The sequence below is a fragment of the Notechis scutatus genome, chromosome 15 (assembly GCF_049901735.1).
Source record: "Notechis scutatus isolate UNSWTSFEM ecotype Mainland chromosome 15, rNotScu1.2, whole genome shotgun sequence".
NCBI lineage: Eukaryota > Metazoa > Chordata > Lepidosauria > Squamata > Elapidae > Notechis > Notechis scutatus.
The window spans coordinates 6081273-6095490 of NC_142023.1; the positions used below are offsets into that span (position 1 = coordinate 6081273).

At 46.0% G+C, this 14218-nt stretch overlaps 2 protein-coding genes across 11 annotated transcripts in view; both read left to right on the forward strand.

Annotated features, from left to right (window-relative positions):
* Nucleotides 1–14218, forward strand: part of WHRN (whirlin) — a 142290-nt gene that overhangs the window by 54039 nt on the left and 74033 nt on the right. For 2 of the 6 annotated variants that reach the window (XM_087944323.1, XM_087944320.1), the window contains 6 exons: nt 1163–1195; nt 5129–5194; nt 6257–6803; nt 8998–9209; nt 10512–10634; nt 11688–12441. In XM_087944323.1, the coding sequence (XP_087800449.1) occupies nt 1163–1195; nt 5129–5194; nt 6257–6803; nt 8998–9209; nt 10512–10634; nt 11688–11870 (1164 nt within the window). In that variant the 3' untranslated portion in view covers nt 11871–12441. Of the gene's footprint in view, nt 1–1162; nt 1196–5128; nt 5195–6256; nt 6804–8997; nt 9210–10511; nt 10635–11687; nt 12442–14218 lie in introns of those variants that run through there. The other 4 variants (XR_015745445.1, XM_087944321.1, XM_087944322.1 and 1 more) reach the window with 4 other exon arrangements.
* AKNA (AT-hook transcription factor) overlaps nt 14022–14218 on the forward strand; it is a 41913-nt gene continuing 41716 nt past the window's right edge. For all 5 annotated transcript variants that reach the window (XM_087943971.1, XM_087943973.1, XM_087943972.1 and 2 more), the window contains exon 1: nt 14022–14146. The gene's annotated coding sequence lies outside the window, so the exon portion shown is untranslated. The remainder of the gene's footprint in view (nt 14147–14218) is intronic.

Genomic DNA, 14218 nt, shown 5'->3' on the forward strand with positions numbered 1-14218 from the left:
CCCAGCCGTGTAAAACCAACTCGAACAGTTTGAAAACCTGTGGCTGTTTAAGTCAAAGGTGGTTAGTGGCAGGGGGAGGGGAACAGAGGAGAGGAGAGAAAGGGACAGGAGGGGAAGGAAGGAAGGAAGGAAGGAAGGAAGGAAGGAAGGAAGGAAGGAAGGAAGGAAGGAAGGGAGGGAGGGAGGGAGGGAGGGAGGGAGGGAGGGAAGGAGGAAGGGGGAGGAAAGAAGAAGTGAGAAAGGAAGGAAGGGCAGAGGAGAGGAGAAGGAAGGAAGGAAGAAGGAAAGGCAGAGGAGAGGGGAGGAAAGGGGAAGGAAGGAAGGGATTCTCATAGTGAATGAGAGAGGAGGGAGGGAGGAAAGAAGGAAGGAGGACATGAGGTGAGTTGAGAGTGAGAGAATAGAGGAGAAGAGAAGAGAAAAGAGAGGAGAGGAGAGGAGAAAGAGAAAAAAGAGAGAGAGGAGAGGAGAGAAGAGTTTTATTTGGCCAAGTCTGATTATACACAAGGGATTTGTCTCCGGTCCAGAAGCACTCATGTACATGCAAAACAACAACAACAACACCATCACCACCATCATAACAACAACAACAATAATACCAATAAAAGGGGGGAGTAAAGAAGATGATAAGAAGGATAATAACAATACTACAGCCACATAACATGGATAAATAGACATAAAACACTACTGTGAAGATTAGGTGTTCAGCAGAGCGGTGGCGGGGTGTTGGTGGAAAACTGCTTCCGTGTCTGGTTGTTTTGGCGTGTAATGCCTTACGGCACCGTCCCAAGGGGAGGAGTTGAAACAGTTTATGTCCAGGGTGTGAGGGGCCTGTAGATATTTTTTCAGCCCACCTTCTGACCTGTGCAATATATGGGGTTTTCACTGGAAGGAATGGCTTTCTCCAGGGAGAGCTCGGCCAATTTCCAATCCAATAAATACAGACCTGTCACATTTCAGCGCTCAACTTCTCCCTCCGGAACCCATTTTGAAAGTCAATCTACTTTCATCAGAGGGTGATAAGGGGGGAAAAGGACATTGCTCTGCCTGGGTTTTGCTTAGATTGCATTTTCACTTTTTTAAGCTTCTAACCTATTTCTTCCTCTCCACCTTTCCCATCTATTGCACGCTGTGTCCACGTCAATTCAACCCACGTGGCCAGGAGAGACTCTTGTGGCTGATTGATTTGATGGAGGTAAGCAATTCTGGAGGGGATTTTTTTTTCTGTGTAAAGTGTGTGTGTGTGTGTGTGTGTGTGTGTGTGTGTGTGTGTGTGTGTTGTCAGACAGGAAATGGAAAAATTGAGTTGGGAAATCGAGAAAGAGGACTTGGGGTCATCATGGTCCTAGTTGAAATTGGGATTGACGCAGTGGCCCCCAACCTTTTTTGTGCCACGGCCCGGTACTGGCATCACACAATGATCCGTGGCCTGGTACCGGCATCAGCATGCATGACAAGGCAAGGCGAGCCAAGCGACCGGCCAGCCAGCCGTCCCCCGCTTCTCCCCGCCACCTTCAACTCCTCCTTTGTACCTTTTTGTGCTTTTTGTGCTTTCTTAATCTCCTCCGCCATCGGGACGGCTCTTCGTTCGGCCGCCGCCCCCTTCAATGAAACTAAGGCGCGAGGATTCCTTCAGGACCCAAACGCCGCTTTCCAACCGGAAAAGCTCACCCGGAAGCACTTTCTCGTCGAAACAAGATTGCCCAGCAAACCGGCGGCCCGGTAGAAAATGATCCACGGACCGGTACCGGTCCAGGGCCCGGTGGTTGGGGACCCCTGGACTAAAGGACAGAAACACAGAACAAGAAGCAATGGATGGAAACCAATCAAGAAGAAATCCAACCTAGAACTAAGGAGAAATTAGACAGTGAGAAGAACAATTAACCAGTGGAACGACTTTGCCTCCAGAAGTTGTGTGTGCTCCATCACTGGAGGCTTTCAAGAGAAGGTTGGACATGCATTTCTCCAGGATGGTGTAAGGTCTCCTGCCTTGGGCAAGGGGTTGGATTAGAAGGCCTCCAAGGTCCCTTCAAACTCTGTTAAAGGCTTCTTGAGAACTCTACCATTTGGATGGATCTCTGCAGAAGACCTTGGTGTTGGGAAAGGTGAGTGGAAAGAGAAGAAGAGGATGACCACCAGCAAGATGGGGTGGACTTAGTTACAATGGGGATGGAGATCTCCTACATCAAGCAGATCTTTGCAGAAGACCTTGGTGTTGGGAAAGGTGAGTGGAAAGAGAAGAAGGGAATAACCAGCAGCAAGGTGGGTGGACTTAGTTACAATGGGGATGGAGATCTCCTACATCAAGCAGATCTTTGCAGAAGACCTTGGTGTTGGGAAAGGTGAGTGGAAAGAGAAGAAGGAATAACCAGCAGCAAGGTGGGTGGACTTAGTTACAATGGGGATGGAGATCTCCTACATCAAGCAGATCTTTGCAGAAGACCTTGGTGTTGGGAAAGGTGAGTGGAAAGAGAAGAAGGGAATAACCAGCAGCAAGGTGGGTGGACTTAGTTACAATGGGGATGGAGATCTCCTACATCAAGCAGATCTTTGCAGAAGACCTTGGTGTTGGGAAAGGTGAGTGGAAAGAGAAGAAGGGAATAACCAGCAGCAAGGTGGGTGGACTTAGTTACAATGGGGATGGAGATCTCCTACATCAAGCAGATCTTTGCAGAAGACCTTGGTGTTGGGAAAGGTGAGTGGAAAGAGAAGAAGGAATAACCAGCAGCAAGGTGGGTGGACTTAGTTACAATGGGGATGGAGATCTCCTACATCAAGCAGATCTTTGCAGAAGACCTTGGTGTTGGGAAAGGTGAGTGGAAAGAGAAGAAGGGAATAACCAGCAGCAAGGTGGGTGGACTTAGTTACAATGGGGATGGAGATCTCCTACATCAAGCAGATCTTTGCAGAAGACCTTGGTGTTGGGAAAGGTGAATGGAAAGAGAAGAAGAGGATGACCACCAGCAAGATGGGGTGGACTTAAGGGTGAGAAATTGTGGAAGGGTCCAATGGAAGACTTGAAAGACCAAACTGGAGACAGATCCCGCTGGAGAAAAATCTATCCTTGTGGCTGCTAAGGGTCAACACTGACTTGGTAGCATATAATCAATGCATCAGATCAATCCATCCATCAGTGCAAAGATCAGCTCCTTTGAGAAGTCCATTATGCTATGAGAGGTGGAAGGAAGGAGAAGAAGATGACAATAAGCAGGGAGGTGGATGGCCAGGCAGTGATGGTGAAATGGTCATGAGAAGATCAGAAGGACCTGGTTGGGAATGGATCTCCCTGAAGAAAATCGGTGTGGCTATTAAGAATGGACTTTGTGACGCATAATCTATCGATCCATAACAAATGGAAGAAGTTGGTAAATTGGGACTTTGACTTCTGAATGATGACAAGCAGGGGTCTCCAACCTTGGCCACTTTAAGACTTGTGGACTTTGGGATCTGGCTGAGGAACTCTGGGAGTTGAAGTCCACAAGTCTTAAAGTGGCCAAGGTTGGAGACCCCCAATGACAACCACGGTTTAAAACAGGGAAGCTGTGCCTAAATTATGAACGTGACTGACTTTCCTCTCTCCCTAAAATGCACTTAAAGCATTTAAGCATTGTTTAATTTTTAATTTTGTTTCATTATGCCGTGGAATTTCATTAAGGAGAAATGCACCACTGGATGCATTAATCTATCTGGAACTTCAAAAATGATTTATTTATTTTTTAAAAAAAACAGGAGAGATAGAAAAAAAAATGGAAGAGATTCCTGCAGATGGCTTCCAATTTTGAGGGCCAATATTTTCCTACCATGTTTTATTTTCCCTACAGAGTAGGTTCTCCTTGAGCGAACGGTACTGTTTTACCAAATTTCATTCAGCTCACCGTTTTTGCTACTGATGGTTGATCCTTGCCTGGTGGGAAAAAAAATCTTTCCGTTTTGCTTCTTGCTCTCCAAGTCTTGTCAAACCGTTAGGCCAACCTTGTTCCTTTCACCTTCCTCTTAAGGATTTCTCCAATCGCTGTCATGTTTTATTAGCAGGGGGTTAATTGTGCTTTGTACTAATTGAAAACGGCTCGGGCATTGCTTCCCAAATTGGCTTTAAAACGGAGCCAGCCACAATGGGAGGAGGGGAAGTGGGAGGGTGGTTTCTCGGATTTTGGGGAAACCTGTGATCGACCGCCCCCTTGCGCATCGAGTAGAGGTTGGTGGCGACTTAGGCGAAGCCAGGCGAGGAGATTTGAGTTAGAAGAAAGGACTTCGAAAGGAGAAGAAAAGATGGGTGAGGAGGAGGGATGTGACAGTTGCCTTCATTATGAAACGGCCAGAGTGATAAGAGAAATGAGAGAGAAAAGAGGGAACTGATTGAGAGGGTTAGTAAGAGATGGATCAATGGATGGATGAAGATATAGAGATATAATAGAAGAATAGATGAATAGACAGGAATGGAGCATAGGTAGATGATAAATAATAAATGATAAATAGCTGGATAGATAGATCAATGGATAGATGGATGGAGAGAGAGAGAGAGAGAGAGAGAGAGAGAGAGATTGGAGAGAGAGAGATGATAGATGGATAAATGATGGATAGATAGATAGATAGATAGATAGATAGATAGATAGATAGATAGATAGATAGATAGATAGATAGATAGATATTGGAGAGAGAGAGATGATAGATGGATAAATGATGGATGGATGGATGGATGGATGGATGGATGGATGGATGGATAGATAGATAGATAGATAGATAGATAGATAGATAGATACCGTAGATCAATACTGGAGAGAGAGAAAGAATAGCTGGTGGTGTTTTGACTTTGTGTGACTTTTGTGTGCAGTTTTCCTGGTTCCTTAGACTTCCCAATCTATCAAAAGTCACTATATTTAGCCTTAGAAGAGTGATGATATGGATCTTTAATTCAACCAGATGACAATCTCTATTTCCAATGCCTACTGTTGCTGATAATCAGTCCAAATACAAGGTAGGGTCCAATTTCCAACGTTGGTTGCTCCTACTTTTATTAGAGATTGAGTGACCCTGAATGGCTGAATGGAGAAGAGCTTTGCATACTGAACGAATCTGGGGTTGGATCCCTCTGTAACACCACACTCCTTGTTCTTTCCCTGCTTGCCAGAATTCTTCCGATGGGGGTAGGAGTGAAAGCCAAAGCAGGATCAACGCCTTACCTGACATCTCCCTGGTAAGACTTGGTCATCTCAAGAGGTTCTCCTCCTGATTGCTGTCCAAGCTTTAATAGTTCTGAGTGGTGTTGGTCTGTGAAATGGTTGTCTTTCTTTCTTCACATGAGCACCCATCATCCATCCTACCATTTTGTTCTGCTCAAAGAAGTGGAGGTAAAGGGGTGGCAGGGGACAGAGAGTCGAGGACCTTCTGGTACACCCCATTTACGTCACCAGAGTCTCTCTGCAGCTCCTTATAGCAGCAGAATTACTTCCCAAGGAAGGCCAGCTTAGACTATTGATGTCCCAGGTTTTATTCTGGTATCCCATTGAGACATGGATTCTTTAACGGATAGAATAGTTGTAGCTCGGGGTGGACCTGTGAAGTCATTGGTGCTCTCTGAGCTTGGTGGTTTTCTTCCAGATGTTTCATGACCCAACTAGGGAACATCACCAGTGCTAGAAGGTAATGGGTAAAGAGGAGGAGGAGGAGGAGGAAGAGGTGGAGGAGGAGGATTGTGGGGTCCTCAGTGCTCTCTGAGCTTGGTGGTTTTCTTTAGATCTTTCATGACCCAACTAGGTTACATCATCAGTGCTAAAAGGTAATGGGTAGAGGGTAGAAGGAGGAGGACTGTGGGGTCCTTGGTGCTCTCTGAGCCTGGTGGTTTTCTTGCAGATCTTTTACTACCCAACTAGGTTACATCATCAGTGCTAGAAGGTAGTGGGGGGAGGAGAAGGAGGAGGAGCTTGGTGGTTTTCTTGTAGATGTTTCATTGCCACACTAGGTAACATCCTCAGTGCTAGGGATTCTTCATGCTACGTCTTTAAGCAGTGACTAAATTCAGAGTCGGTCACTTGTTGGCTGGCGCTTAAATATGTAGCACAGTTGTACGACCTTCCTCCATCGGAGTAGTTCATATTCAACTGAATCCATGCTTGTTTCTGGCTGGGACCTTCCCTCCGTTGGAATATCCACCCCTGACCTCTCCCTCAGAACGGAAGGAGGGCCCTCAGCCTGAAACAAGCTGCCCCTGCCACCCCTGCTCTTGTGGCCACGTCTGAATGTTCTTTCCTCTGTTTAGGATGATGTCTCCTCTTTCTATGAAGAACTTCCAGCTTTTAGGGCCTCACCTCCGGCTCCTTCCTCTCAGTCACGGCCAGATCCTTCCGACCAAGTGCACAAACCCAGTTTGGGATCGTCTGAATCTTCCCAGTCGGGGCTGTTCTTCATGGCCCCTCAAAGCCTCTCTGAGAAGGACACCCACAGCCTCGCCTCCAACTCCACGGAGGACTCGGCCTCCAGCTCCATCTACGCGTCCATCTCTCCAGCGACTCGCGTTTCGAGGAAGCCCCTGGAGGCCCGGCTGTTGACAGTCCACCAGCACCCCATGCTACCTTTCCCTCGGATCCAGTCACCCACCCGGTTGAAACAGCCTTCCCCGGAGGCTGCTGGCACAGCCCCAAGCTCCCCTACCCACCCACCCCTTCCCTCCCGCCCAGCCGCTTCCCCTCCCAGAGAGAAGGGGGGTTTTGAAGTGGGGAACACGCAGCACTTTATCATGGTTGAAGTTCATCGGCCGAATAGCGAACCGGATGTGAATGAAGTCAAGCCATTGCCTCATGCTAGAGGTGACCACTTCGTTTCTTTGAAGTGCTTCTTTGTCTCATCTCCTTCCTTCTTTCCGATTCTTTCTTTCTTCCCTCTTTTTGTTTCTGCCTTCCTTTCTGTTTCCTTTCCTTCCTTCCTTCCTTCCTTCCCTTTCTTTCTACCTTCCTTCCTGTCTCCCTCCCACCCTCCTTTCCTTCCTTCCTTCCCTCTTTTTCTGCCTTCCTTACTTTCTGACCCACCCACCTTCTTTCTCCTTTTTCTTCCTTCCTTCCCTCTTTCTTTCTGCCTTCCTTCCTGTCTCTTTTCCTTCCTTCCTTCCTTCCCTTTCTTTCTACCTTCCTTCCTGTCTGTTCCTCCCTCCCTCCCTCCTCCTCCCTTCCTTCCTTCCTTCCTTCCTTCCCTCTTTCTTCTGCCTTCCTTACTTTCTGACCCACCCACCTTCTTTCTCCTTTTTCTTCCTTCCTTCCCTCTTTCTTTCTGCCTTCCTTCCTGTCTCTTTTCCTTCCTTCCTTCCCTTTTTTTCTTCCTTTCTTTCTGCCTTCCTTACTTCCTGATCCACCCACCCAACCGCTTCCTTCCTTCCTTCCTTCCTTCCTTCCTTCCTTCTTCCTTCCTTCCTTCCTTCCTTCCTTCCTTCCTTCCTTCCTTCCTTCCTTTCCTTTCCTTTCCTTTCCTTTCCTTCCTTCCTTCCTTTCTTTCTTTCTTTCTTTCTTTCTTTCTTTCTTTCTTTCTTCTTTCTTTCTTTCTTTCTTTCTTTCTTCTTTCTTTCTTCTCCTCCTCTCCTCCTCCTCTCTCTCTCTCTCTCTCTCTCTCTCTCTCTCTGTGTCTCTCTCTTATCTAACATGGATAGTGCACAATCTGCGAAGTGGGAGGGAGCATGCAAGAACTTTCTCTTGATAATATATTCAGAGACAAGAGAAGTGAGCTGACCCCTGGGCTTCGTTCTGCTCATATAACAGCCAGTGCAGCTGCTGTATATTATTTTATCCATATATTCATGCGTAGCTGTCGCATGCAAATTTATTTATTTATGCACCCCAGTCAGCCAGGCTATACCTTCTTCCTGTAATGAAAACATTATCCATCCCTTATTCGGTGGCTTGCAAAAAAATGAATATTAAGCGGGCCCCAATCAACAAACCATTTTAAAAGACAAAAGCCAACCAGGCAACATTTTCCCCCTGTGCTGCATTTAAAACTCTGCCTCAAGCATCCACAGAATCTGTCCTTATTGTTCCATGTTACAATTAATCCGAGGCTGCATTAACAGAGGGAGGGAATCAAGATCACGCGAAGTGTTAATAATACCACTTTATAAGGACTTAGTAAGACGAAACTTGGAATACTGCATCCAGTTTTGGTCGCCACGATGTAAAAAAACGATGTTGAGACTCTGGAATGAGTACAGAAAGATGCAACAAAGATGCTTAAGGGTCTGGTGGAAAAAACATACGAGGAACGGTTGCAGGAATTGGATATGTCTAGTTTAATGAAGAGAAGGACTAGGAGTGACATGATAGCAGTGTTCCAGTATCTCAGGGGCTGCCACAAAGAAGAGGGAGTCAAGCTATTCTCCAAAGCACCTGAGGGCAGAGCAAGAAGCAACAAACGGAAACTAACCAAGGAGAGAAGCAACCTTGAACTAAGGAGAAATTTCCTGACAGTCAGAACAATAAACCAGTGGAACTCCTTGCCTCCAGAAGTTGTGGTTGCCCCAACATTCATTTTTTAAGAAGAGATCGAACAAAACGTTTGTAGAGATTCTCAAGTCCTCCAGGCCATGGTTGTCCCAAAGGTGCTTTCTGCAAGAGGCAACTGGACATTTCCCTTGAAGACATTTCGCTTCTCGTCCAAGAAGCTTCTTCGGCTCCACTATCCTGTCTTGGATGAGAAGCAAAACATCTTCAAAGAACAAACAGAAATAAGAAAGTCCAGTTGCCTCCAGGAAAAAAAAAAAAAAGCACCTTTGGGACAAGAGATTGGACAGCCATTTGTGTGAAGTGGTGTAGGGTTTCCTGTTTGTACAGGGGGGTTGGACTAGAAGACCTCCAAGGTCCCTTCCAACTAATAGCCCCAGATCAATTAACCAGTGGAACGGCTTGCCTCCAGTAATGGTGGCTTCTCCATCACGGGAGGCTTGTAAGAGTCCAACTCTGTCCTTCTGTTCTCAGCACTCTCCTTTTTCTCTCTCTGCTCTGCTCCTTCCTTTAACAGCTTGTCTCTCACCGTTTCCCACCCCAGCCTCCACGCTCTCCCAGCTCTCGGCCAGCGGGCAGACGCTGAGCGAAGACAGCGGCGTCGATCTGGGGGAAGCGGAGCTGAGCACCGGCAGGGAGAGGACTCAGCGGCTGCAGGGCCTGCCACCAGCACAAACTCCCCAGGGAGCCCCCCGAGCGGGCAGAGCGGTAGAGGCAGGACCCAAACCGGTGAGGCGTCCCTCGGGCACGACGAGCACCAGCAACAGGCAAAGGGAGGGTGGTGTGTCCTGGAGCCCGGCCCAGTTCCTGGGCCCCCAATATTAGAGTGGAGTGGAGTGGAATAGAATAGAACAGAACGTGGAATAGAATAAAATATAATATGGAATGTGAATGGAATGGAATAGAATAGAATAGAATAGAATAGAATAGAATAGAATAGAATAGAATAGAATAGAATAGAATAGAATATGGAATGTGAATGGAATGGAATGGAATGGAATAGATTAAGGAATAGAATTGAATAGAATGGAATGGAATGGAATGGAATGGAATGGAATAGAATAGAATAGAATAGAATAGAATAAAGGAAAGAATAGAATGGAATGAAATAGATTAAGGGATAGGATAGGATAGGATAGAATAGAATGGAATGGAATGGAATAGATTAAGGAATAGAATAGAATAGAATAGAATAGAATAGAATAGAATAGAATAGAATAGAATAGAATAGAATAGAATAGAATAGAATAGAATGGAATGCAATAGATTAAGGAATAGGGTAGGATAGGACAGGACAGGACAGGACAGAATATGAAATGCAATGCCACGCAATGGAATGCAATGGAATGCAATAGAGTAGAGTAGAGTAGAGTAGAGTAGAGTAGAGTAGAGTAGAGTAGAGTAGAGTAGAGTAGAGTAGAGTAGAGTAGTATTTAGTTTTAGCTTTTGCCTTAGGTTTTCTGCCCAAGGCAAAATTAGAACTCAGGACCTCTCCGTTTCTAGTCTGGTGCTTTAACCACCACTCCCAAACTCCCTCTTAGGCAAGGAGAATGGGATGAAAACTCAAGATGAAACGAATCCTCGTGATTTATAGAAAACAAATGCCACTCTCCAGTGAATTATACATTTTAATAGAGTAACTGTACAGGATTCGGCACGCTTATTAAAAACAGCATCGATTTTTGGCAGAAATTAAAAGGCCATGTTCCTCCACGAGAGGGCAGCATTGCCTTTTAAAATTAGGGTGGCCCCCAAAAGGAGAAGGAAAAATTGCAACAACAACACACACACAGACACAGACAGACAGACAGACAGACACACACACGCACATGGTATCCTCTGTAGACCGCATAATATTTTGCAGCGCTGGTTTAATTTGCACTCAAGAAAGGACTTCTCCGGGAAAGACGAGCCGCCGAGATTCAGGATTTTAGTCAAAGTTTTGGAGATGTGTCTTTTGCGTCCATCATTCTTGTTGCCAACTCCACTGGTTCCTCCACTGAGGTTCTTCTCCTCTCCACCTTTCTACAGCCAGGCCTCCGGGAGCCGACTTCTCATCTAGTCCGGGTGTCGAAGAGCGCCCCGACCTTGGGCATAGCCATCGAAGGGGGTGCGAACACGCGACAGCCCCTGCCCAGGATCGTCACGATCCAGGTATGAATTCAGGGGTTCCTCAAGGAAGTGGGGTTCTCTAGAACGCGGAAAGGGCATCCAAGGGACGTTCTCTTTGGGTTAGGAAAATGCTGGAGACGTTTCCTCCATGGCTTTGCTCTTAGACTGACCTTGAAGAGCCAAAGAAAGGACCTCTTCCCTCAACTCCAACAAAACCATTTAATTGTTTGGTTTTTTTCTTTCTTTCTTCCTGCCTTCTTGTCTTCCTACCTGCCTTCTTTCTATCACTCGGTCTTGCCTTTCTTTTTCTCTTTCTTTTTCTCTCTCTCCCTTTCCTTCTTTCCTTTCTTCTTTCCTTCCCTCTCTCCTTCCTTCCTTTTCTTTCTCTCTTTCTTTATTTTTTTTCTTTCTTTCTTTCTTTTTCTCCTTTCTTCCAAACTTCCTTCCTAACTTTGTTTTTCTTTCTTTCCTTTTTTTTCCTTTCCTTTCTTTCTTCTTTCATGCTTTCTCTCTGTTTCCTTCCTTTCTTCCTTCCTTCTCTTCTTCCTTTTTCTTTCTCTCCATCTTTCCTTTCTTTCTTCCTACCTGCCTCCTTGTCTTCCTACCTGCCTTCTTTCTATCACTTGGTCTTGCCTTTCTTTTCTTTCTTTCTCTCTCCTCCCTTTCCTTCCTTCCATCCTTTCTTTTCTTTCTTCTCTCTATCTTTATCTTCCTTTCTTTCTCTTTCTTTCTTTAACTTCCTTCTTAACTTCTTTTTCTTTCTGTTTTCTTTCCTTTCCTTCTTTTCTTTTCTCTTTCTTTCTTTCTTTCTTTCTTTCTTTCTTTCTTTCTTTCTTTCTTTCTTTCTTCTTTCTTTCTTTCTTTCTTTCTTTCTTTCTTTCTTTCTTTCTTTCTTTCTTTCTTTCTTTCTTTCTTCTTTCTTTCTTTCTTTCTTTCTCATTTCTTCCTACTTCTCTCCCTTCATTCCTTTCCCTTCTTTCCTTTTTCTTTCTCTCCCTCTTTCTCTTCCTTCCTTCCTTCCTCTTTTTTCTCTTCCTTTCTCCTTTCTCCCTAACTTCCTTTCTTTTCTTTCTTGTCTTTCTTTCCCTGCCACAGAAGGGAGGCTCTGCTCACAACTGCGGCCAGCTGAAGGTGGGCCAAGTGATCTTGGAAATCAACGGCATGGCCCTCTGCGACAAGGAGCACAGGGAAGCCGCTCGCATCATCGCCGAGGCTTTCAAGACGAAGGAGAAGGACTACATCGATTTCCTCGTCACAGAATTCAATGTTGCACTTTAGGGGTCTGCGAGACCCCCGAAGCCAAAAGACCAAGAGATGGGAGGGAAGAACAGGCTTGTGGGATGTCTGAGGCATCTCGTCGCGTGCACACCTGTTCACCCAGGTAAAGCCTACACAGGATTTCCCACTGAGGAAACGTGGGGTTGGGTTGACCTCTCCTCAACATATTGTCTCTCTGCTAAGTGCCCCCACTTCTAAAGGCTCCCAAATAGACCTTGAGAAGCCTATTGTCCTTCTTCCCAGCGATCATCCTTGATGGAGAGGAGGGGGGCGGTCAACCTATTTTCTAAAGCACCCAAAGGCCAGACAAGGAATAATAGATGGAAACTGATCAAGGAGAGATTCAACCTGGAAATAAGGAGGAATTTTCTGACAGGGAGAACAATCAACCCATGGAATAGAAGTTGCCTTCAGAAGTTGTGGGAGCTTCATCCCTGGAGGCTTTCAAGAAGAGACTGGACTGCCACATGTCAGAAATGGGGTAGGGTCTGCTTGGGTGGGGAGGAGGGTTGGACTAGAAGACCTCCAAGGTCCCTTCCAGCTCTATTCTGATTGATTGATTCAACCTGGAAATAATCAACCGACGGAACCGAAGTTGCCTTCGGAAGTTGTGGGAGCTTCATCGCTGGAAGCTTTCAAGAAGAGATTGGACTGCCATCTGTCAGAAATGGTGTAGGGTCTCCTGCTTGGGTGGGGGGGGCTGGACTAGATGACCTACAAGGTCCCTTCCCACTCTATTAATCTATAATCTGGTTCGTAAACCATCAGTTAGCTCACCTCTCCCTGCTCCTTTGCCTCCATGTTCGAATAACCTGGCAAGACAGCTGTCTGAAAACGTCCCCTGCTTTTCTCCCGTAGCTCTTTCTATTTTCTTCCCCTTCTTGTATCTTATGGGAACATCTAACGATCACGGCAGGTCCTAGAAATTTGGGCAGGAAAAGATCTGGGCACCGTCAGAGGGAAGTAGAACCATCTGTGGTTGTGATTGACGCCTCTGCAGTCATCTTGCCCGGATTCCGCCTTGTCGTCGGTCCCTAGCCAATAATGGGGGAACCCTTCCAGATTTCACTATATATGTACATAAAAGAGAGAGACTGTGGTTTAATTTTTCAATAAACCTGTTAGAGAAAAGAACCGTGGCTGTTATTTTGGTTACACCAGCTTTTCTTCCCCAAACCCCAACAACTTCAACCTTAGACTGTCTACTGTTGACCTCACCCCATTCCTAAGAGGACTGTAAGGGGCGTGCATAAGCGCACCAACATGCCTACCTGTCCTAATGTCTCCCTTTTTATATGTACCCATTTCATGTTCCTAATTATGTCTGTTATCCAAAACATGCTTGACGAAACAAATAAATAAATAATATAAAAGAGATTTGGGGACTCTAGAAAGAGTCCAGAGAAGAGCAACAAAGATGATTAAGGAACTGGGAATGTCTAGTCTAATGAATAGAAGGACTAGCGGGGGACACGATAGCAGTCTTCCAATATTTGAGGGGCTCCCACAAAGACAAGGGGGTCAAACTATTTTTCAAAGCCCCCAAAGGCAAGAAACAACAGATGGAAACTAACCAAGGAGGGAAGCAACTTAGAACTAACGAGAAAATTCTTAACAGTTAGAGCAATTAACCCGTGGAACGACTTGCCTGCAGAAGTTGTGGGTGCATTCTTTCTTTTCTTTCTTTCTCTCCATCTTTATCTTTCCTTTCTTTCTCTTTCTCCTTTCTTCCTAACTTCCTTCTTAACTTCCTTTTTCTTTCTGTCTTTCTTTTCCTTTCCTTTTCCTTTCTTTCTCTCTCTTTTCTTCCTTCTTTCCTTCCTTCCTTCCCCTTCTCTCCTTCCTTTCTTTCTCTTTCTCCTTTTTCCCTAACTTTCTTTCCCTTTCTCTCCTTTCTTCCTTTCTCTCTCTTTTCTTCCTTCTTCTCTCCCTTTTCCCTGCAGGCAACTATAACTCCCCCTCCCTCCCTCCCCTTTGGACCCAAAACTTAAGGAAAGGCTGGCTTCTACCTTCCATTCAAGAATCTTCTTATGTTAATGACCCCGGCCTCTGCCCGCCTCCCTCAAGCTGCCATTGGGGAAGAGCCTGGTCATCTGCAGCTCTGCCCATCTGGCTCCTCCTTTCCCCCCTTCCTCCTCCAGATGCGTTTCTACACTGGCCGCCGCCAATTCACAACTCCAGGAAACGATCCGCCCTGTTGCAAAACTTCGCAGGCTGCAAACTCGAGGAGAAAGTTGGCTCCAAGGAGCCAAGAGAAGCCAACCATCGCTGGCCAAGTAAATATTGGGGCTTGAGGGCTGGGGGCTCCCTGTATAGCCTCTGCCCTTCTTCTTTGGTTGCTTGGGGAG